Source organism: Thunnus maccoyii, chromosome 15 (genome assembly GCF_910596095.1).
Source record: "Thunnus maccoyii chromosome 15, fThuMac1.1, whole genome shotgun sequence".
Classification (NCBI taxonomy): Eukaryota; Metazoa; Chordata; class Actinopteri; order Scombriformes; family Scombridae; genus Thunnus; species Thunnus maccoyii.
Genome location: NC_056547.1, coordinates 453,021 through 477,292, shown reverse-complemented (window position 1 = coordinate 477,292; position 24,272 = coordinate 453,021). Strand labels below are relative to the sequence as shown.

General features: G+C 42.0%; 1 protein-coding gene across 7 annotated transcripts in view; it reads right to left on the bottom strand.

The window, feature by feature from the left end:
* Nucleotides 1-24,272, bottom strand: part of LOC121912583 (regulating synaptic membrane exocytosis protein 2-like) — a 65,801-nt gene that overhangs the window by 7,407 nt on the left and 34,122 nt on the right. For 4 of the 7 annotated variants that reach the window (XM_042434800.1, XM_042434807.1, XM_042434806.1 and 1 more), the window contains 15 exons: nt 21,047-21,206; nt 19,001-19,069; nt 18,777-18,912; nt 18,449-18,556; nt 14,541-14,600; nt 13,746-13,913; nt 13,158-13,267; nt 11,637-12,227; nt 11,418-11,459; nt 11,155-11,232; nt 10,171-10,193; nt 9,978-10,075; nt 9,582-9,731; nt 9,152-9,336; nt 8,914-9,049 (listed from right to left, as the gene is read on the bottom strand). In XM_042434800.1, coding sequence (XP_042290734.1) covers nt 8,914-9,049; nt 9,152-9,336; nt 9,582-9,731; nt 9,978-10,075; nt 10,171-10,193; nt 11,155-11,232; nt 11,418-11,459; nt 11,637-12,227; nt 13,158-13,267; nt 13,746-13,913; nt 14,541-14,600; nt 18,449-18,556; nt 18,777-18,912; nt 19,001-19,069; nt 21,047-21,206 — 2,114 coding nt within the window. The remainder of the gene's footprint in view (nt 1-8,913; nt 9,050-9,151; nt 9,337-9,581; nt 9,732-9,977; nt 10,076-10,170; nt 10,194-11,154; nt 11,233-11,417; nt 11,460-11,636; nt 12,228-13,157; nt 13,268-13,745; nt 13,914-14,540; nt 14,601-18,448; nt 18,557-18,776; nt 18,913-19,000; nt 19,070-21,046; nt 21,207-24,272) is intronic. The other 3 variants (XM_042434802.1, XM_042434803.1, XM_042434804.1) reach the window with 3 other exon arrangements.

Below are 24,272 nucleotides of genomic sequence, written 5' to 3'. Positions count from 1 at the left end.
TAACAGATTAGAAAGAGGAGTAACAGATTAAAAAGAGGAGTAACAGATTAGAAAGGAGGAGTGACAGATTAGAAGGAGGAGTAACAGATTAGAAAGAGGAGTAACAGATTAGAAGGAGGAGTAACAGATTAGAAAGAGGAGTAACAGATTAAAAAGAGGAGTAACAGATTAGAAAGGAGGAGTGACAGATTAGAAGGAGGAGTAACAGATTAGAAAGGAGGAGTGACAGATTAGAAGGAGGAGTAATAGATTAAAAAGAGGAGTAACAGATTAGAAGGAGTAATAGATTAAAAAGAGGAGTAACAGATTAGAAGGAGGAGTAATAGATTAAAAAGAGGAGTAACAGATTAAAAAGAGGAGTAACAGATTAGAAAGGAGGAGTGACAGATTAGAAGGAGGAGTAACAGATTAGAAAGGAGGAGTGACAGATTATAAGGAGGAGTAACAGATTAGAAAGAGGAGTAACAGATTAAAAAGAGGAGTAACAGATTAAAAAGAGGAGTAACAGATTAAAAACAGGAGTGACAGATTAAAAAGAGGAGTAACAGATTAAAAAGAGGAGTAACAGATTAGAAGAAGGAGTAACAGATTAGAAGGAGGAGTAACAGATTAGAAGGAGGAGTGAGAGATTAAAAAGAGGAGTAACAGATTAAAAAGAGGAGTAACAGATTAAAAAGAGGAGTGACAGATTAAAAAGAGGAGTAACGGATTAGAAAGGAGGAGTAACAGATTAGAAGGAGGAGTAACAGATTAGAAGGAGGAGTAACAGATTAGAAAGAGGAGTAACAGATTAGAAGGAGGAGTAACAGATTAGAAAGGAGGAGTAACAGATTAGAAAGGAGGAGTGACAGATTAGAAGGAGGAGTAACAGATTAAAAATAGGAGTAATGGATTAGAAAGGAGGAGTAACAGATTAAAAAGAGGAGTAACAGATTAAAAAGAGGAGTAACAGATTAGAAAGAGGAGTAACAGATTAAAAAGAGTAACAGATTAAAAAGAGGAGTGACAGATTAAAAAGAGGAGTAACAGATTAGAAGGAGGAGTAACAGATTAAAAACAGGAGTGACAGATTAGAAGGAGGAGTAACAGATTAGAAAGGAGTGACAGATTAGAAGGAGGAGTAACAGATTAGAAAGAGGAGTAACAGATTAGAAGGAGGAGTAACAGATTAGAAAGAGGAGTAACAGATTAAAAAGAGGAGTAACAGATTAGAAAGGAGGAGTGACAGATTAGAAGGAGGAGTAACAGATTAGAAAGGAGGAGTGACAGATTAGAAGGAGGAGTAATAGATTAAAAAGAGGAGTAACAGATTAGAAGGAGGAGTAATAGATTAAAAAGAGGAGTAACAGATTAAAAAGAGGAGTAACAGATTAGAAAGGAGGAGTAACAGATTAGAAGGAGGAGTGACAGATTAGAAGGAGGAGTAACAGATTAGAAAGGAGGAGTGACAGATTAGAAGGAGGAGTAACAGATTAGAAAGAGGAGTAACAGATTAGAAGGAGGAGTAACAGATTAGAAAGGAGGAGTGACAGATTAGAAGGAGGAGTAACAGATTAGAAAGAGGAGTAACAGATTAAAAAGAGGAGTAACAGATTAGAAAGGAGGAGTGACAGATTAGAAGGAGGAGTAACAGATTAGAAAGAGGAGTAACAGATTAGAAGGAGGAGTAACAGATTAGAAAGAGGAGTAACAGATTAAAAAGAGGAGTAACAGATTAGAAAGGAGGAGTGACAGATTAGAAGGAGGAGTAACAGATTAGAAAGGAGGAGTGACAGATTAGAAGGAGGAGTAATAGATTAAAAAGAGGAGTAACAGATTAGAAGGAGTAATAGATTAAAAAGAGGAGTAACAGATTAGAAGGAGGAGTAATAGATTAAAAAGAGGAGTAACAGATTAAAAAGAGGAGTAACAGATTAGAAAGGAGGAGTGACAGATTAGAAGGAGGAGTAACAGATTAGAAAGGAGGAGTGACAGATTATAAGGAGGAGTAACAGATTAGAAAGAGGAGTAACAGATTAAAAAGAGGAGTAACAGATTAAAAAGAGGAGTAACAGATTAGAAGGAGGAGTGAGAGATTAAAAAGGAGTGACAGATTAAAAAGAGGAGTAACAGATTAGAAAGAGGAGTAACAGATTAAAAAGAGGAGTAACAGATTAAAAACAGGAGTGACAGATTAAAAAGAGGAGTAACAGATTAAAAAGAGGAGTAACAGATTAGAAGGAGGAGTAACAGATTAGAAGGAGGAGTAACAGATTAGAAGGAGGAGTGAGAGATTAAAAAGAGGAGTAACAGATTAAAAAGAGGAGTAACAGATTAAAAAGAGGAGTGACAGATTAAAAAGAGGAGTAACAGATTAGAAAGGAGGAGTGACAGATTAGAAGGAGGAGTAATAGATTAAAAAGAGGAGTAACAGATTAGAAGGAGGAGTAATAGATTAAAAAGAGGAGTAACAGATTAAAAAGAGGAGTAACAGATTAGAAAGGAGGAGTAACAGATTAGAAGGAGGAGTGACAGATTAGAAGGAGGAGTAACAGATTAGAAAGGAGGAGTGACAGATTAGAAGGAGGAGTAACAGATTAGAAAGAGGAGTAACAGATTAAAAATAGGAGTAACAGATTAAAAAGAGGAGTAACAGATTAGAAGGAGGAGTAACAGATTAGAAGGAGGAGTGAGAGATTAAAAAGAGGAGTGACAGATTAAAAAGAGGAGTAACAGATTAGAAAGAGGAGTAACAGATTAAAAAGAGGAGTAACAGATTAGAAAGGAGGAGTGACAGATTAGAAGGAGGAGTAACAGATTAGAAAGAGGAGTAACAGATTAGAAGGAGGAGTAACAGATTAGAAAGAGGAGTAACAGATTAAAAAGAGGAGTAACAGATTAGAAAGGAGGAGTGACAGATTAGAAGGAGGAGTAACAGATTAGAAAGGAGGAGTGACAGATTAGAAGGAGGAGTAATAGATTAAAAAGAGGAGTAACAGATTAGAAGGAGTAATAGATTAAAAAGAGGAGTAACAGATTAGAAGGAGGAGTAATAGATTAAAAAGAGGAGTAACAGATTAAAAAGAGGAGTAACAGATTAGAAAGGAGGAGTGACAGATTAGAAGGAGGAGTAACAGATTAGAAAGGAGGAGTGACAGATTATAAGGAGGAGTAACAGATTAGAAAGAGGAGTAACAGATTAAAAAGAGGAGTAACAGATTAAAAAGAGGAGTAACAGATTAGAAAGAGGAGTGAGAGATTAAAAAGGAGTGACAGATTAAAAAGAGGAGTAACAGATTAGAAAGAGGAGTAACAGATTAAAAAGAGGAGTAACAGATTAAAAAGAGGAGTGACAGATTAAAAAGAGGAGTAACAGATTAAAAAGAGGAGTAACAGATTAGAAGGAGGAGTAACAGATTAGAAGGAGGAGTAACAGATTAGAAGGAGGAGTGAGAGATTAAAAAGAGGAGTGACAGATTAAAAAGAGGAGTAACAGATTAAAAAGAGGAGTGACAGATTAAAAAGAGGAGTAACAGATTAGAAGGAGGAGTAACAGATTAGAAGGAGGAGTAACAGATTAGAAGGAGGAGTGAGAGATTAAAAAGAGGAGTGACAGATTAAAAAGAGGAGTAACGGATTAGAAAGAGGAGTAACAGATTAAAAAGAGGAGTGACAGATTAAAAAGAGGAGTGACAGATTAGAAGGAGGAGTGACAGATTAGAAGGAGGAGGGACAGATTAGAAGGAGGAGTAACAGATTAGAAGGAGGAGTGACAGATTAGAAGGAGGAGTAACAGATTAGAAGGAGGAGTAACAGATTAGAAGGAGGAGTGACAGATTAGAAGGAGGAGTAACAGATTAGAAGGAGGAGTGACAGATTAGAAGGAGGAGTAACAGATTAAAAAGAGGAGTAACAGATTAGAAGGAGGAGTGACAGATTAGAAGGAGGAGTAACAGATTAGAAGGAGGAGTGACAGATTAGAAGGAGGAGTGACAGATTAAAAAGAGGAGTAACAGATTAAAAAGAGGAGTGACAGATTAAAAAGAGGAGTAACAGATTAAAAAGAGGAGTGACAGATTAAAAAGAGGAGTAACAGATTAGAAAGAGGAGTAACAGATTAAAAAGAGGAGTAACAGATTAAAAAGAGGAGTGACAGATTAGAAGGAGGAGTAACAGATTAAAAAGAGGAGTAACAGATTAAAAAGAGGAGTAACAGATTAGAAAGAGGAGTAACAGATTAAAAAGAGGAGTAACAGATTAGAAAGAGGAGTAACAGATTAAAAAGAGGAGTAACAGATTAAAAAGAGGAGTGACAGATTAGAAGGAGGAGTAACAGATTAAAAAGAGGAGTAACAGATTAAAAAGAGGAGTAACAGATTAGAAAGAGGAGTAACAGATTAAAAAGAGGAGTAACAGATTAAAAAGAGGAGTAACAGATTAGAAAGAGGAGTAACAGATTAAAAAGAGGAGTAACATTAAAAAGAGGAATTAACAGATTAAAAAGAGGAGTAACAGATTAGAAAGAGGAGTGACAGATTAGAAGGAGGAGTGACAGATTAGAAGGAGGAGTAACAGATTAGAAAGAGGAGTGACAGATTAGAAAGAGGAGTAACAGATTAGAAAGAGGAGTAACAGATTAGAAAGAGGAGTAACAGATTAGAAGGAGGAGTAACGGATTAGAAGGAGGAGTAACAGATTAGAAGGAGGAGTGACAGATTAGAAGGAGGAGTAACAGATTAGAAGGAGGAGTGACAGATTAGAAGGAGGAGTGACAGATTAAAAAGAGGAGTAACAGATTAAAAAGAGGAGTGACAGATTAAAAAGAGGAGTAACAGATTAAAAAGAGGAGTGACAGATTAAAAAGAGGAGTAACAGATTAAAAAGAGGAGTGACAGATTAAAAAGAGGAGTAACAGATTAGAAAGAGGAGTAACAGATTAAAAAGAGGAGTAACAGATTAAAAAGAGGAGTGACAGATTAGAAGGAGGAGTAACAGATTAAAAAGAGGAGTAACAGATTAAAAAGAGGAGTAACAGATTAGAAAGAGGAGTAACAGATTAAAAAGAGGAGTAACAGATTAGAAAGAGGAGTAACAGATTAAAAAGAGGAGTAACAGATTAAAAAGAGGAGTGACAGATTAGAAGGAGGAGTAACAGATTAAAAAGAGGAGTAACAGATTAAAAAGAGGAGTAACAGATTAGAAAGAGGAGTAACAGATTAAAAAGAGGAGTAACAGATTAAAAAGAGGAGTAACAGATTAGAAAGAGGAGTAACAGATTAAAAAGAGGAGTAACATTAAAAAGAGGAATTAACAGATTAAAAAGAGGAGTAACAGATTAGAAAGAGGAGTGACAGATTAGAAGGAGGAGTGACAGATTAGAAGGAGGAGTAACAGATTAGAAAGAGGAGTGACAGATTAGAAAGAGGAGTAACAGATTAGAAAGAGGAGTGACAGATTAGAAAGAGGAGTAACAGATTAGAAAGAGGAGTAACAGATTAGAAGGAGGAGTGACAGATTAGAAGGAGGAGTAACGGATTAGAAGGAGGAGTAACAGATTAAAAACAGGAGTGACAGATTAGAAGGAGGAGTAACAGATTAAAAAGAGGAGTAACAGATTAAAAAGAGGAGTAACAGATTAGAAGGAGGAGTAACAGATTAGAAGGAGGAGTAACAGATTAGAAGGAGGAGTAACAGATTAGAAGGAGGAGTAACAGATTAAAAAGAGGAGTGACAGATTAAAAAGAGGAGTGACAGATTAGAAGGAGGAGTAACAGATTAGAAAGAGGAGTAACAGATTAAAAAGAGGAGTGACAGATTAAAAAGAGGAGTAACAGATTAAAAAGAGGAGTGACAGATTAAAAAGAGGAGTAACAGATTAAAAAGAGGAGTGACAGATTAGAAGGAGGAGTAACAGATTAGAAGGAGGAGTAACAGATTAGAAGGAGGAGTAACAGATTAAAAAGAGGAGTGACAGATTAAAAAGAGGAGTGACAGATTAGAAGGAGGAGTAACAGATTAGAAAGAGGAGTAACAGATTAAAAAGAGGAGTGACAGATTAAAAAGAGGAGTAACAGATTAAAAAGAGGAGTGACAGATTAAAAAGAGGAGTAACAGATTAAAAAGAGGAGTGACAGATTAGAAGGAGGAGTAACAGATTTGAAGGAGGAGTAACAGATTAGAAAGAGGAGTAACAGATTAAAAAGAGGAGTAACAGATTAAAAAGAGGAGTGACAGATTAAAAAGAGGAGTAACAGATTAAAAAGAGGAGTGACAGATTAGAAGGAGGAGTAACAGATTTGAAGGAGGAGTAACAGATTAGAAAGAGGAGTAACAGATTAAAAAGAGGAGTAACATTAAAAAGAGGAGTGACAGATTAAAAAGAGGAGTAACAGATTAAAAAGAGGAGTGACAGATTAGAAGGAGGAGTAACAGATTAGAAGGAGTAGTGACAGATTAGAAGGAGGAGTAACAGATTAGAAAGAGGAGTGACAGATTAGAAGGAGGAGTGACAGATTAAAAAGAGGAGTAACAGATTAGAAAGAGGAGTAACAGATTAAAAAGAGAAGTAACAGATTAAAAAGAGGAGTGACAGATTAGAAGGAGGAGTAACAGATTAAAAAGAGGAGTAACAGATTAAAAAGAGGAGTAACAGATTAGAAAGAGGAGTAACAGATTAAAAAGAGGAGTAACAGATTAAAAAGAGGAGTAACAGATTAGAAAGAGGAGTAACAGATTAAAAAGAGGAGTAACAGATTAAAAAGAGGAGTAACAGATTAGAAAGAGGAGTAACAGATTAAAAAGAGGAGTAACAGATTAGAAGGAGGAGTAACAGATTAGAAGGAGGAGTGACAGATTAGAAGGAGGAGTAACGGATTAGAAGGAGGAGTAACAGATTAAAAACAGGAGTGACAGATTAGAAGGAGGAGTAACAGATGAAAAAAGAGGAGTAACAGATTAAAAAGAGGAGTAACAGATTAGAAAGAGGAGTAACAGATTAAAAAGAGGAGTAACAGATTAAAAAGAGGAGTAACAGATTAGAAAGAGGAGTAACAGATTAGAAGGAGGAGTAATAGATTAAAAAGAGGAGTAACAGATTAAAAAGAGGAGTAACAGATTAGAAAGAGGAGTGATAGATTAGAAGGAGGAGTGACAGATTAGAAGGAGGAGTAACAGATTAGAAAGAGGAGTGACAGATTAGAAAGAGGAGTAACAGATTAGAAAGAGGAGTGACAGATTAGAAAGAGGAGTAACAGATTAGAAAGAGGAGTAACAGATTAGAAGGAGGAGTGACAGATTAGAAGGAGGAGTAACAGATTAGAAGGAGGAGTAACAGATTAAAAACAGGAGTGACAGATTAGAAGGAGGAGTAACAGATTAAAAAGAGGAGTAACAGATTAAAAAGAGGAGTAACAGATTAGAAGGAGGAGTAACAGATTAGAAGGAGGAGTGACAGATTAGAAGGAGGAGTAACAGATTAGAAGGAGGAGTAACAGATTAGAAGGAGGAGGGACAGATTAGAAGGAGTGACAGATTAGAAGGAGGAGTAACAGATTGGAAGGAGGAGTGACAGATTAGAAGGAGGAGTAACAGATTAAAAAGAGGAGTAACAGATTAGAAAGAGGAGTAACAGATTAAAAAGAGGAGTAACAGATTAAAAAGAGGAGTGACAGATTAAAAAGAGGAGTAACAGATTAAAAAGAGGAGTGACAGATTAGAAGGAGGAGTAACAGATTAGAAGGAGGAGTGACAGATTAGAAGGAGGAGTAACAGATTAGAAAGAGGAGTGACAGATTAGAAAGAGGAGTAACAGATTAGAAAGAGGAGTGACAGATTAGAAAGAGGAGTAACAGATTAGAAAGAGGAGTAACAGATTAGAAGGAGGAGTGACAGATTAGAAGGAGGAGTAACAGATTAAAAAGAGGAGTAAAAGATTAAAAAGAGGAGTAACAGATTAGAAGGAGGAGTAACAGATTAGAAGGAGGAGTGACAGATTAGAAGGAGGAGTGACAGATTAGAAGGAGGAGGGACAGATTAGAAGGAGGAGTGACAGATTAGAAGGAGGAGTGACAGATTAGAAGGAGGAGTGACAGATTAAAAAGAGGAGTAACAGATTAGAAGGAGGAGTGACAGATTAGAAGGAGGAGTAACAGATTAGAAGGAGGAGTGACAGATTAGAAGGAGGAGTAACAGATTAAAAAGAGGAGTGACAGATTAAAAAGAGGAGTGACAGATTAGAAGGAGGAGTAACAGATTAGAAAGAGGAGTAACAGATTAAAAAGAGGAGTAACAGATTAGAAGGAGGAGTAACAGATTAGAAGGAGGAGTGACAGATTAGAAGGAGGAGTAACGGATTAGAAGGAGGAGTAACAGATTAAAAACAGGAGTGACAGATTAGAAGGAGGAGTAACAGATTAAAAAGAGGAGTAACAGATTAAAAAGAGGAGTAACAGATTAGAAGGAGGAGTAACAGATTAGAAGGAGGAGTAACAGATTAGAAGGAGGAGGGACAGATTAGAAGGAGGAGTGACAGATTAGAAGGAGGAGTAACAGATTAGAAGGAGGAGTGACAGATTAGAAGGAGGAGTGACAGATTAGAAGGAGGAGTAACAGATTAGAAGGAGGAGTGACAGATTAGAAGGAGGAGTAACAGATTAAAAAGAGGAGTAACAGATTAGAAGGAGGAGTGACAGATTAGAAGGAGGAGTAACAGATTAGAAGGAGGAGTGACAGATTAGAAGGAGGAGTAACAGATTAGAAGGAGGAGTAACAGATTAGAAGGAGGAGTAACAGATTAAAAAGAGGAGTAACAGATTAGAAGGAGGAGTGACAGATTAGAAGGAGGAGTAACAGATTAGAAGGAGGAGTGACAGATTAGAAGGAGGAGTAACAGATTAGAAGGAGGAGTGACAGATTAGAAGGAGGAGTCATCTTTACGCTCCAGGCTTCGGATCCTCGGCGTCGGGGTCGCGGCTCGGTTGTCGGGTGAAACGAGATTTAAACTCGACGGCCAATCCGGTTTCAACACTCCTCTGGACAGGAAGTCTCACCACCTTTTTCTTCTTCTCCTCCTCTGGAAGGACGGAGGGAGGCAGACAGAGAGAAGAACTGTCACTGGTTGTTACTGGTTGTTACTGGTTGTTACTGGTTATTTATTGGCAAGACTGGGACTGACCCTCGGGGTTGAGCTGGGAGGCGCTCTGGCTCTTCTTTCCCAGTCCAACCATTCCCATCATCCGAGCTCCAAAACTCGAGCGTCGTTTCTTGTCGTCATCGTCGTCATCGTTCCGTCCCAACGAGCAGATCTCACCGCCAACACTCGAAGACTTCTGGAGCGGAGCTCCGGGCGCCGCCGCTGCCCTGCAGGAGGAGAGACACGTCCACACCTGTCTGTCACCTGAGGGGGCGGGACTTACACACAAACACCTGTCAGTCACCTGGAGGAGGGGGTGGGGCTTAGACTGGTCAATCACCTGGAGGAGGGGGTGGGGCTTATACACAAACACCTGTCAGTGACCTGGAGGAGGTGACTGACAGTAACTACTGTAACTATGACGACCTGCTCTCTGACTCCAGTCAGAGCATTTCATTGGTCGGTCTCTTACTTTGCAGGCTCAGGCTCCTCTTCCTCTCCTTCCTCCACTGATTCACTCTTCTGCAGCATGGCTCCGCCCTCAACCGCCAACGCTACTTCCTGTGTTCCCTCTGACCCCGCCCCCAACTCCACCGATTGGCCCTCCAGAGCCTCTGCCCGACTGTGTCAGCCAATAAGAGGAGAGCACAGCAGCATGCAGACAGAATGATGAAGAGTAACTAATGCTAACATGCTAATACAATAGCATGCTAATGTAAACATGAAGCGATGACATAAACAAACATTTGTTGAAGCTCAGAGAATCTGTGACAGTAACTATGACGATGATGATGATGATGATCTCAAACGACTAAACACACTTGTTATGTTTCGTTCAGAGTGGTTGTCATGGAAACAAGCTTCTCACCTGATTCTGCGGACAGATCGGGTGTCAGAGGCGTTGGACATGGCCGACATGTCGCTGATGTCACTGTCTGAGGATTTAAATGACAGGCTGTCCTTCATCTGGAGATACAGAGGACAGGTGAGACCAGGTGTATGACATCACATATGACATCACTTATGACATCACTTATGACGTAAATGTCAACTCTGCTCACCTTTGATGGATCCTTCATCACACCTGTGGAGACAGAGAGGGAGGGGTTAGTTTATCACAACACAGTGATGTCACAGGTGTCAGTGAATATAGTCGATGATGTCATAGTTTAGGCACCCAATACAGTGATGTCACTGCGATGGGTGGTGATGTCATAACTGAATCCTGTTCAGCTGCTGCTCACATCCAGAGGAAAAGTTTTTATATGAAGTGTTCTTCAGTATCAGTTGTCTGTACATCACTGCAGACAGGAGCTGCTGGCTGATTCACGTTATATTTCCTGTTTACATCCCCGAAAGCATTATGGGAACTGTAGTTCTAAAATAAAAGAATAATTTCTCCACATATAGAAGAAAAAAGTGTGAGAAGCTTTTGCTCTGAAGGATTCACGCTGACAAAACTAAAGTTATTTTTCATTTCATCCCGAGCAGGAAGCTCCGGGTCTGAAGAGTGAAGCCGATGAGGAAGTGACTTAAACCTGCGTTCTGTCTAACGGCCAGCAGGGGGCGACGCCACTGGCTGCTACAACAAGTCTGATGCAGCGTGTGCTTCATAACGGCCAGCAGGGGGCGACGCCACTGGCTGCTACAACAAGTCTGATGCAGCGTGTGCTTCATAACGGCCAGCAGGGGGCGACGCCACTGGCTGCTAGAACACGTCTGATGCAGCGTGTGCTTCATGCTTTATTTCTTTCAGTCTATGTTTCATCCTTACATGATCTTTGTACAGTTTGACTTTTTACTAAATTAGTTTTTACTTTTTACTTTTGTCATGTTCTTCTTTGCAACTATGTTAATAAAAGTGAAATAAAGTGATTATATTATTATTATGATGTGTTGATGTATATTCAGTGTATAAAGCCAGCATTGGTACAGTAATTGATGATGGATGGATCTACGAACATCACTCACACCGGGAGAAGAAAACCTAATCTAACTTCCTCTAATGGTCATGTGACTTCATGTTCTACAGGGGGAGGAGCTACCTGTCTGCAGGTGGGTGTGGCTAACAGGTGGTACCATACCATTGGCTGTTTTCTTCTGCTGGTCCTCCCATGTGACCTCTGCGTCATGGCACAGAGAGAGAGATGATCAGGTGATCCTTCTGAATTTGTGACCTCACATATCAAACCAATCATATCGCAGCATTAAACTGAGTCACCTGAGAGCACCTGAACAACAGCTAATCAGTTTACAGGATCACCTGAACACATCATCAGACCCTGATGCACCTGAGACTTTGACTTACCTTTTCTGGTCCCTCCAGGTGTCGCTGAGCGTCTCTCTGGCTCTGACAGGTGTGAAGTGATGACATCAGCATGATGTAACACATGAATGAATGAATGAATGAATGAATGATGAGAATCTCTGGTCTACACTGACTTGTTTCAGAATCAGAATCAGAAATACTTCATTAATCCCTGAGGGGAAACTGGGCATAGACACATCAAACCTGTGATGTACACACCTGGAGTCTCCGGGGGCGGGTCTGGTGAGGGGGCGGGGCTTGGTGCAGGGGACAGGGCCAGTTCAGGAGGTGGCTGAGGCTGGACTACAGGAGCTGGGGGCGGGGCTTGGGCAGGTTCAGGCGCTTCGGGTGGGGCTTTGGCTGGTTCAGGATCTGGGGGTGGAGCTTGGGCAGGTACAGGAGCTGGGGGAGGGATTTGGGAAGGTGCAGGAGGTGGGGGAGGGATCTGGGAAGGTGCAGGAGGTGGGGGTGGAGCTTGGGCAGGTGCGGGAGCTGGGGGAGGGACTTGAGAAGGTGCAGGAGCTGGGGGAGGAACTTGAGCAGGTGCAGGAGCTGGGGGAGGGACTTGGGCAGGTGCAGGAGCTGGGGGAGGAACTTGGGCAGGAACTGGGGGCGGGACTTGGGCAGGTGCAGGAGGTGGGTGGGGTTGGGCAGGTCCAGAGGGAGGCGGGGCTTGGATTCGTATAAGAGGAGGCTGTTGATGATTGACAGGAGGAGGGACCTGTTTGAGGACATGGGGTGGGGCCTGATGATGTAGAGTGGGAGGGGCTATGGTTGCAGTTGACGCTTCAGTGGTTGGTGTGACCGAAACTGATGGACAGAAGAAGATTTTGGAAAAAGACAAAAACGAAATTATGATCAGACAGATGAATGAAAACAGATGAAATGAGGTGATGATATGACCTGAACAGCTAACCAATCAGACGGCTAGTTTTTTACTTCTACTGTTTGTTGTGACTCTCAGGAATTCTAGGAAATACTGAGGACACATAAAAACTGAAAAGAGCAACAAGGTGAGCAGAAACCTGAACCCGAAGCAAACAAGGTGACCTGATGAAATACACCTGTCTTCTAAAATAGGTGAAGTCAGGTGATTTGATTGGTTCAGCAGACAGCCAATGACTGAGGACCTCAGTCTGCAGTTGATACACCTGACTGTAAAGACACCTGACTGGTAACACACCTGACTGTAAAGACACCTGACTGGTGGTGTGTCGCAGACAGGTGTGTAGCAGACAGGTGTGTAGCAGACAGGTGTGTAGCAGACAGGTGTGTTGCAGACAGGTGTGTAGCAGACAGGTGTGTTGCAGACAGGTGTGTAGCAGACAGGTGTGTTGCAGACAGGTGTGTTGCAGACAGGTGTGTCGCAGACAGGTGTGTCACAGAAAGGTGTGTTGCAGACAGGTGTGTTGCAGACAGGTGTGTCACAGAAAGGTGTGTTGCAGACAGGTGTGTAGCAGACAGGTGTGTCACAGAAAGGTGTGCCACAGACAGGTGTGTAGCAGACAGGTGTGTAGCAGACAGGTGTGTTGCAGACAGGTGTGCCACAGACAGGTGTGTAGTAGACAGGTGTGTAGCAGACAGGTGTGTAGCAGACAGGTGTGTCACAGACAGGTGTGTAGCAGACAGGTGTGTTGCAGACAGGTGTGTCACAGACAGGTGTGTAGCAGACAGGTGTGTAGCAGACAGGTGTGTAGTAGACAGGTGTGTTGCAGACAGGTGTGTAGCGGACAGACATACTTCTGTCTGGAGCTCCTTTGGGCGGGACGATGGGCAGCTGGCGTCCTCGGCGGCTGCAGATCGGCGTTCCTGTTGGACTCGTCGTGGTGGATCCGCCTCGAGGGTTCATCCTGTCAGACAGACACCAGAGTCAAACTACCAACCTGACAGGTGCTCCAAGGTCAGAGGTCAGGGGTTAGAGGTCAAAGGCCAAAGGTCAGAGGGGTCGTGCTGATTAGAAATGTTAGATTATGCTCTAGGCTATGTTACCTAACAAACAAGCTAAAGGCTAAAAGGCACCACTGATCAATCAATCAATACATGCAGTGCTCACTGGTCTCCATGGTTACAGGCACAGAGAAACAAAACAGGAAGCTGTGAACTGCTTCAAACAAAAACATGATCACCAGTCTTCCACCAATCAAAGCTCAGCTGTCTCCATGGAAATGATAGGTGATGATGACAACATGCTGTAAACAAACAGAAACCATGTGACTGAGAACCAAAGAGGGTCAGCAGTGTGATGTCATCATGAGGCAATCAGAACGCAGAGGAGGCGGAGTTAAATGAAAGGGTCTGTGGGTGTGGCCACAGCAGGCTGTGGGTCACCTGGTGGGGGCAGGTGACGGGGGGGCGGAGCGTCTGGCCCTCAGGTGGGCGGAGTCACCGCGGTCGATGGAGTGTGAGCGTGTGCAGACAGGTCGGTCCACCATTGCCCGCTGGTCAGCTGACCGGGAGCGGCTGTAGTAATCCTGCCGGTCCATCCCCCGACTGTACCTGCATATCACCATGACAACCATTACGCACCGTCACAACAACAACCTCTGCACCTGCGGGAGGGGTTAATGTGTGTGTCGCGTCACCGTGACGACCGGGCTGCTGTCAGCCGGTTGTACCTGCGGAGAATGTAAGGCACTGACGGCTGGACGGTAGACACCACAGAAGAAGAAAACTGAAAGAAAACCTGCTGGAAGTTAAACACGTTTCCCATGAGGCCTCAGTGAGGATGCAGCAAAGGATGGTGGGAGAGAAATGGGGGATGTTCTGTGGCCTTTCTCAACCTGTGTTCTTTCGCTCCTGGTTCTGTGTCGTCAGGAGTCTGAACTCTGTGTTGAGAAACACCTTGAGATGGAAAAGTGTCTGATGGTTCAATAATAACAATGATGATAATAATAATAATAATAATAATAATAATAATAATAACAATGTTACTAAAGACAGAAATAAAAAATAAATAATGAGGTGGTTGGTATGAAACTCGCATATGTATGGAGGGGGCGGGGCTACTGTGTGAGTGGGTGGAGCTACTATGACTGTCTGAGTCTGGAAACAAAAACAAGGAACCATACGACACTTTAGATCTCTGTGACACTCAGAACTACAACTGTCTGTCTGTCTGTTTACCTCAGCAGCTCCTCATCGAAGGCGTCGGGTTCAAAGGGGAAGTCTGGGATGAAGTCCTGGCTGAAGAACAGAAAGACGTCAGGACCTTTGAGTCCAAACCGGCTGCTACCTGCAGGTGACGCACCTGAACTCTGACACATGAGCCTCAAAGGCTGCACTCTGACCAAATCCGGCAATCCGGCACTATGGCGTCCTATTGTATCGGTTAGGGTTATTATTAATATTCTGCCCTAAAAGTATGGATGGAAATCTCACTCACTACTCGGCAAAAAAAATGATACCAATGAGCCAGACAGTGGCAAACTTTACATTTTGGCCTGATACTTGAACTGTAAGTCTCAGAAACAAATTTCCTGGATTCTGTGGGTCCAGGCAAGTCTATCCATATAAGCCACGCCCATCGGCACCTGGATAGATTTTCTGCCATTTTGAATTTTGTCTAGATCTGTTTTTTTCGCTACTCCCAAATTTTAAGCAATTAGTGTCAAATTTGGCACATAGCATATCTCAGCCAAGCCAGAAAGAGTATCTTTTCAGAAATAAAAGAAGACAAAAAATAGAATTCAAATTGGTCATATGTTGAATCTGCAGTGATATTCAGGTTCTTGTTGTAATTTGTACTGTATGCTCAACATATTATGAGCAAGGAGGCACAGGGTTTTCACAGGTGGGCACTTCTTTTTACATGATCATAGATTGGGCGTTTTTTTTTTTTTGGTATTGTAAATGAGTCGGTCAGATAAATGGTTGGATCAATATGAGGGAATAACATGATAATAACTAATCCAACACTGCAAAACCCTCATTACAAGAGAAGCTACAAACACAAATTGAACAATGAATGTGTTACAGTTCAGAACTCAAACCGCAGTCCCAACATGCCACAGAATAAAAACAGCTGCTTCTCCTACACAAGGTGGAGTCTTCTGGGCTTTGAGTTGGTTCATTATGTCATTGTAATCCAAAGTGTAAATTAGTTCTTGTTTTTTAAAAAGCTAGATAGGTGATAGATGATTAGAGAGACTGATTAGTTTCCAACTTTCATCTAGCTGCTAGCTACATGAAACCACCTTCTGACAGCGTAACGTCAGTCACGTACAGTAAGAGAGGAAGTTTTCATGAATCTGACAGGGCGGGCAAGCTGTCAATCTGAATTTTGGGGGGGGGGGCACAAAAGCCCAATTGGACAGGCATTGCTGCCCAATGCCCCCATGTGCCTCCGGCTATGAATACATCTGAGACCAGCAGAATGAAGTGTGATTTTTTTTCTGAATTTTATCACCAACATTTTGACTGCTGTAAGTGTTTTAAGTTTAAACAGAAACAAATATCCCAGTTTTGCACATGTGAAGTCTTTGCTTCAAGTTGTGAGAAGGTGTGTGGAAACCACATCTGCTCAGTGGTGCAGTCAGTAAGTCACCTTCCCTGATACACAAAGGTCCAGGGTTTGAATCCTCAGGTGGCCAAGTCCTTCTTCACAACCATGTAGCAAGTCACGCATTTGGTATGTTTTCAAGTGCTCACTGAGGTCAAAGTTTGTGCAGCAAAAACTGTAAAATCAAAAGTCATCAACATTGGCAGGTTGGCTGTAAATTCCAGCCACTACTCAGGCACATATAATAACACTCACTGACCTCAAGGTGACGCTGTAATAATCAAGTTTATGTTTTTGCAATGATCTCAACAACAGCTTGGTCTGGAGTCAAAATTCTTTAATCATTTTAATCTCTCAAAATTATCTAAAAATGTCAAATTTTGCAATTTTTTCCTCAATTTTCTCAAAGTCCTATTTTTGACCTCTCGTCAAGAACTGCTGGGCCAAGTGTCCCAAAACTTAGTCAGGATCATCTACAGACTTCACTGTTCTTAAGTTGTTGAAGAAATTCTGATACATCAATCCGTTTTAATTATACAAGCCAATCAATTTTTATCAAAATAGCAATAAATGTAGTCATGTGACACACGTCTTCACTGAAGGTCGTAAATTCCATCAAATGTTTCTGAAAGTAGATTTACATATCTCAGCAGAGCATCAGCATATAGTGATGACTGAGATGAATTATTTTCAGAAAATCAAGAGTTTTGCTTCTTGTCAACTGAATAAGAAACAAGCATCCAAATACTCACAATCTGCTTGGACCTGATCTTCGTTGCTTGTGTCTTTACTTGCATTTATGGATTAATGAGGAGCCAAAGCTCCGTGCAGCGGTTTGTAAAACTCACAGACAGGATTTTACAACTCTGGTAAGTTTCACAGCAGCAAGTGTTTTATCGTTCATTGCAATGATCACGAGGTAAACAGTCAAATGTGTCTTTCACGTTACAAAGTAATCCAACAGGAATGCACGCTTGCATGTATGTGATTGGCCGATGCAGCATGACGTCGTGTTGCGTTTCAGCAAAAGTTGAGTTGAATTGTGTTTTTTTGCTGAGCCCTATGCGGTCCCCCCTCCAGCAGCATAAAAACACCGACCCATTCAAATGAACAGGAGGGCTGCGTTTCTCACGCACTGCCGGATTTGGTCAGTAAGAAGTGTTCATGTTGTATGAGACTACATTACCCATCAGCCCCGGGCCTCACCTGTAGTCCTCACAGCTCCCGTTCATCATGTGGTTTGGCCACGTAGAGTTCGGAACGTTAAAGTATCTTACAGAGAAACGAGTACACACCAAGGTCAGGTATTACTACCATTGCAGTACTGCAAGTACTGACACTGTTTGTACTGCTACTGCAAGCACTGCTACTTCTGCTACTGTGACTGGTAGCACTACTACTGCTAGTACTTCTACTAGTATTACTACTACTGCTGGTAGTACCTGTCGTGGGAATCGAGAGAGTTGGCAACAGACATTCTCCTCAAAGACCTCCTGAACACAGAGACACACAGTCAGACCAGTACTACGAGCGCTGCAGCCATTACAGCCAGTACTACGAGCGCTGCAACCATTACAGCCAGTACTACGAGCACTGCAACCATTACAGCCAGTACTACGAGCGCTGCAACCATTACAGCCAGTACTACGAGCGCTGCAACCATTACAGCCAGTACTACGAGCGCTGCAACCATTACAGCCAGTACTACGAGCGCTGCAACCATTACAGCCAGTACTACGAGCGCTACAACCATTACAGCCAGTACTACGAGCACTGCAACCATTACAGCCAGTACTACGAGCGCTACAACCATTACAGCCATTACTACAAGCACTGCAACTATTACAGCCATTACTACAAGCACTGCAACCATTACAGCCATTACTACAAGCACTGCAACCATTACAGCCAGTACTACAAGCACTACAACCATTACAGCCAGTACTACGAGCGCTGCAACCATTACAGCCAGTACTACGAGCGCTGCAACCATTACAGCTAGTACTACGAGCACTGCAACCATTACAGCCAGTACTACGAGCGCTACAACCATTACAGCCATTACTACAAGCACTGCAACCATTACAGCCAGTACTACGAGCGCTGCAACCATTACAGCTAGTACTACGAGCACTGCAACCATTACAGCCAGTACTACGAGCACTACAACCATTACAGCCATTACTACGAGCACTACAACCATTACAGCCAGTACTACGAGCGCTGCAACCATTACAGCCAGTACTACAAGCACTACAAACAGTACCACAACCACTACTAGAGCCAGTCCGGACCTGGGTTCCTGGTTCAGACGGGGTCAGCTTGTTTTACTGGTCGAGCAGTATCAGAGCCTGAGAGTTTACCTGACAGGACAGGTGTGTCTGATGGATCTGCTGTTATTGATCACTTATGGATTGACTCTTCTCTTGATACTGTAACTTAGACTGTGTTGTCAGGTGACCCAGACTGTGAGCCGATTGGCTCAGGTGTTGTCAGGTGACCCAGGTCAGATGCAGTGTGTTGCCATGGTTACCTTTCCAGGCTGCTGTATTGGCCCGCATCAGAGAATGCTCGGCTCAGTTTGGATCCTCGGAGCAGTCGCACGGCGTCCTCCCGGTATAACGGATACAGAGCGTTACCGCTGGCAACCAGGTCAGGGGGTTAAAGGTCAGAGGTCGGGGGGTGACAGATGAAGAGGAAGATGAAGTGATGGCAGGTATATTTCAGTTTTTCTGACTTCATTTTTGTGTGTTTGTGTGAGAGTGAGCGCTCTCTTACTGCAGAGATCTTCTGACAGGAGAACCCGGTTCTGACAGCAGAACCTGGTTCTGACATGAGCGAGCTCAGTAGCGGCTTCTTACCTTTGAGGAGGCGGTTGGCTCGGTGACCGTGACCTCATGCGGATTACGTCGGTTCGAGGGCCATGATTGGACGACATCACCTGCTCTGGCACAGAGAGGGTGGAGCTGTGGAAGTCCCGTCCGTTCAGCCTGTAATCTGAGGAGAAGAAGAAGAGATGAACTCTGTGACTCTGTGCTGACAGGTGACCAACCAGCTGCAGTGCATCATGGGACATGGAGTTCACCTGAGATCACCCCGATGCCGTCCTCACAGTCGTAATCTGAAAACTCACTGTCACTGATCCTCTGAGACCCTGCAGAGAGAGAGAGACAGTCTTCACACTGACAAAGTCCTCCAACTCCTCTGTCATGACCACGCTGACATCATCATCCACACAGGAACTAATGACCTACGCCCTAAGGGAGAGAGGGTGTCAGAGGCCGTCATCAAGGTGGCTCAGAAAGCACACAGGGAGTTTCCTAGAGCTAACATCACCATCTCCACACTGCTGCCATGAACTGACTTCCCCTGGAACCTGATCCACAACATAAACGGGGAGATCACTTCAGAGTGAGCAACACTAAACAATGTCAACATCACCCCACTCTGACATATGAACACCTGTATGACCACGTCCACCTGGACCAGGATCATGTCTGGATGTTTGCTGAGGAAATGAGGACAATGGCCAACAGAGAGGCTTCAGACCCCCCACACACCACAGAACCATCTGTGAACCATCATCACTACTGACCACGTTTACACTCTAATGAATCATCACTACTGACCACGTTTACACTTAATGAATCATCACTACTGACCACGTTTACACTTAATGAATCATCACTACTGACCACGTTTACACTCTAATGAATCATCACTACTGACCACGTTTACACTCTAATGAATCATCACTACTGACCACGTTTACACTCTAATGAATCATCACTACTGACCACGTTTACACTCTAATGAATCATCACTACTGACCATGTTTACACTTAATGAATCATCACTACTGACCATGTTTATACTCCAATGAATCATCACTACTGATCATGTTTACACTCTAATGAATCATCACTACTGACCATGTTTACACTCTAATGAATCATCACTACTGACCATGTTTACACTCTAATGAATCATCACTACTGACCACGTTTACACTCTAATGAATCATCACTACTGATCATGTTTACACTTAATGAATCATCACTACTGACCATGTTTATACTCCAATGAATCATCACTACTGACCACGTTTATACTCCAATGAATCATCACTACTGACCACGTTTATACTCCAATGAATCATCACTACTGACCATGTTTATACTCCAATGAATCATCACTACTGACCAGGTTTACACTCTAATGAATCATCACTACTGACCATGTTTACACTCTAATGAATCATCACTACTGACCACGTTTATACTCCAATGAATCATCACTACTGACCACGTTTACACTCTAATGAATCATCACTACTGACCATGTTTACACTTAATGAATCATCACTACTGACCATGTTTACACTTAATGAATCATCACTACTGACCATGTTTACACTCTAATGAATCATCACTACTGACCATGTTTACACTCTACATGCTCTAATTAATCATCACGTACAGAAAAAAAACAAGGTCAAATCTTTGCATGTTTCATTGATTCTAAAAAGGCTTTTGATTCTATTTGGAAAGAGGGATTTTATTATAAACTTTATATTATAAAGTTCTCCAAATCAGTGTACATATTTTTCCCATGATGCACCTGCACAGAGTCTCTGCAGTTAAACAGCCTCCAGTTTGTTCATGATGACATCATTTTGACATCATACATGTAAATAAAATTTGAATAAAATCACCTGTGAGCCTGTAAGCTTAGCATCACATGAGGAAAAGCCATAGGAGTTAGCGTTAGCTACGAGGGGTCAGCAGCCACACACACACACACAGTTTTGTCTTTCTATACTTGAGGACCCTCTGACCAACATGTCCTCACAAAGATAGAAACACAGCTATTACCTGAGTTATAGTAAGGGCCTGTGTCTGGCAAAGCATCATGGGAAGAAAGTAAAACAAATAGAACAACAGAAGAAGAAGAAAAGAACAAATTTTTAAAGAAATGAAGAACTGAATCAGCAAACAAACAGACTGAGCTCCTGTGTGTCTGGACACTGAACGACAGTAGAAGTTACACCTGTGACAGTGTGAATAAAAACAGGAGGATGGGAACAGTTAATATGGAGTTTTTTGTTCAGAGTTCGGTGTGTGTGTCTCACTCTGCAGCCTCCGGTTGGCCTGTGTGTGTTCAGCCTGCATTCCTCTCCTCTGCAGGTAGGGGGAGGCGTTGGGCAACGGCAGCGAGGAAACGTCATGGAGCTGCAGTTTGTACCAGTGAGGCTGATCGTCCAGCAGAGCCGACTCCAACTCGATCAGAACCTGAAGAGAGAACACAGAAGTCAGACACATGCAGAAAAGTCTGTGCATGTTCCATCATGAGGAACCACAGAAACATCTCTGTTGATGTTCAGTTTCTTCCAAACAGAGATGAAGGTCGTCTGTTCTTCGGTCTTAAAACAGGAGTGTGAAACATGAACACAGCTTCAGTCTGGATGTGAAAGTCACTCAAACCAGCAGGAATTAGTTTCAGTGTTTCCTGATATCGTGGAGGCAGGTCGCTCTGTCTTTAGCTGCTCACAACAAATCTATAAAATGCTGTCACAGTTTGCTGACACCCAAGGTGACGTCAACAACTTACTCGTTCTCCTAAAAAACACATGAAAACCGCAATATTTCAAAATAGAAAACACAGCAAATTTATGAAACAGAGAGGCTTAAACTACAGAATATTTTGGAGTTTTAGCTCAAAACAATCATTGCTGATTATTTTTTTGTCAATTAATTAATCAACTAAACGATTCAATGGAGATTTAAAACTAGTTGACTAAACAATTAATTAACTTTAAATGTTTCAGCTCCACATGATGCTTGGTGTCACTAGAAATGATGAGACCTGAACATTCATATTAATAAAAAGAATGACCACCCTCATCACCATGGTAACACTCTAGATTTAGTAAGAACAAAAGGGCTAAACATAGATAATGTTTCAGTATTTGAACTACCTATTTCTAATCATTGCTGTGTGTTTCTGATGCCAATGTTACCTCAACAAAGACTGAAGGCTGAAACAGTGTTCACTACTATGATGAGATCAGTTGAGCCACACAGCTGTGACTGCTCTTTAAATGACATGGTTACATTTTAACAATACTTTGTCATCTGCTTTAAATATTGTTGCTCCACTAAAAGTTAAAAGAGGTGGACTGACAGAATCTCCTCATGGTTAAACAACAACAGTGTTAATGAGATCAAACCATGACTGTCTACCGAAGCAGTATGTCTGGCAACAAACGATGATTGTTTAAAGATTATTGCGGTTTGTTCTTTCTCTGTCTGCGTGTGTCTGTCTAGACATGGCGTCCTGTTTCTCCCATCCACTCATCCAGCTCCTGCAGTATATATGATCCGGCTCTACGCTCCAGTCTTCCCCAGATCGTTAATGTTGCCAACGTGGTACTAACGTTACAGCCAAGTTATAGTTCTGGTCGGTATATTTCACGTGTTTGCCTCCACCGTTATTCTGGCTCAGCTCTCCAAATCTCCATCTCTACAACTTCTCATTAAAACTGCACTTGAACTATTGCAAGCCGTGTGTCTTTGGGTCCAAACTTAGCTTAAACCTTACACATATAGACTACTCTGTCCCTGCTGTCGCTGGCCTGCCGTGGCCTTAGTGATGCTAATGTGGGTAGTTATCTTTTAAACATATTTTCTTGTTATATGATCCATCTAATGTTTTAATCCTAGTTATGTAGCAAAAATTCATTCTTTCACTCTTATCATATGTCTGTAGTCTGTGTACTAGTGCCACCTACTGGGCTCTCAGCAGGCTAAGCATTACAGCAACATACCACAGTAACATTGTGTTAATATCCAATTAATTGTGATATTTATACACAGTTGGGTGTGTCTGAAAACCTTCAGCTATGTGTTTATTTTTTAGATGATGAGAATAAACTCATGTTTTAGCCTGTATAGACAGTGTGTGATTGTGCGTGCATCTTTTTTTTACAGTGAACAGCATTGTTGTTTCTTGCTGATTTGCCCTCACAGGGGTATGCACATAATTCTTCTGTTACTAATAACCAGTGCTTATGGCTGTGAGAAGTTTGGAGAGGAACTATATCGCACTTCGTGTTGCTTTGTACAAGCCTTGTAAATGCTGTTGTTCCCGATGAACAGGATATAAGCGTGAATGAGAAGTATTACCATGACAACGGCACTCGTTTATTCCTGTTTGTGAAAGCAAGTGACTGATTTCTCCATGTGATCATATGGAGATTTAATCTTCATGTGATCACCATCATATGGAGATATGATTTCCATACCGAGCTGACTGGCGCTCTCTGTAATATTTATCACGCACCGCCACTGACTTCCTGTCTATTCTTTGAAGGCTGCTGGAAGCTGACTGCAGCTTTTTGTCACTTCCTGCTGCTGCTGCCTGATCTCAGCACAGTTCATCTCTAATGAGAATAATTGTTTGGAACAAACGGAGCGTTCAGATCCACAGAGAAGTTCTCTGTGTTCTGTGGGCTCAGCTGATCTTTGAATCTTTGTTCTTAAGAACAAACTGAGAGAACACCACTATCAAGTGTTCCTTGAAAGAGGACTTATTATGTTCATTTCCAGCTCTATATTTTCATTTTTGGACTCAACTAGAGCAGCTTTGCATGATTTCAGCTCCTTAATTATCTTTTACTGCCCGTTTATGCAGCTCCTCAGTTCAGCCTCTGTCTCTAACAGGCAGTCTTAGCTCCTGTCTCTTTAAGGCCCGCCTCCCGTTGAGCCCACTCTGTTCTGATTGGCCAGCTTCAGGATGCTGCCAAGGGGCAGCTGTATCAGAGTCGTGTTAAGCTACCGCCGATGCAAACACATTATTTCCTGATTTACTGCTTCAAATTAAAAGCTTTTAAATGACTAAATAACGGCAGATTTAATTGTGAAGTATTTAAAGGAAATGAAACATGTTCCTCACTGAATTAATGGAGCTTTGTTAGCAGCCCAAAAAAAAACGGTCGAAACAACAAGGTGTAGATATTTGGAGCAGTTTGTTGAGCGGATCAGTTATAAATAATGCAGGCAGGAAACAAGCAGAAACAGCCACAGTGATGATGATGATGACGAAGAGCTGACAACCAGCACTTATTTTTGGTTATTATTTTACTTTGCTGCTGTGTAATGGAGTCATGGCTCAGCGAGGAGCAGACAACCATATAAACAAATCCGTCACCAGCCGACGTCGACTCGCCTGAAAGTAGAAAAAACTGTTGGAAACGTTCAGAGCAGAGCTGCTGCTTCCTGCTCACAAGGATTACTGATATATATATATATATATATATATATATATGTATGTTACCTTGTTATTTAACACGTCGACTA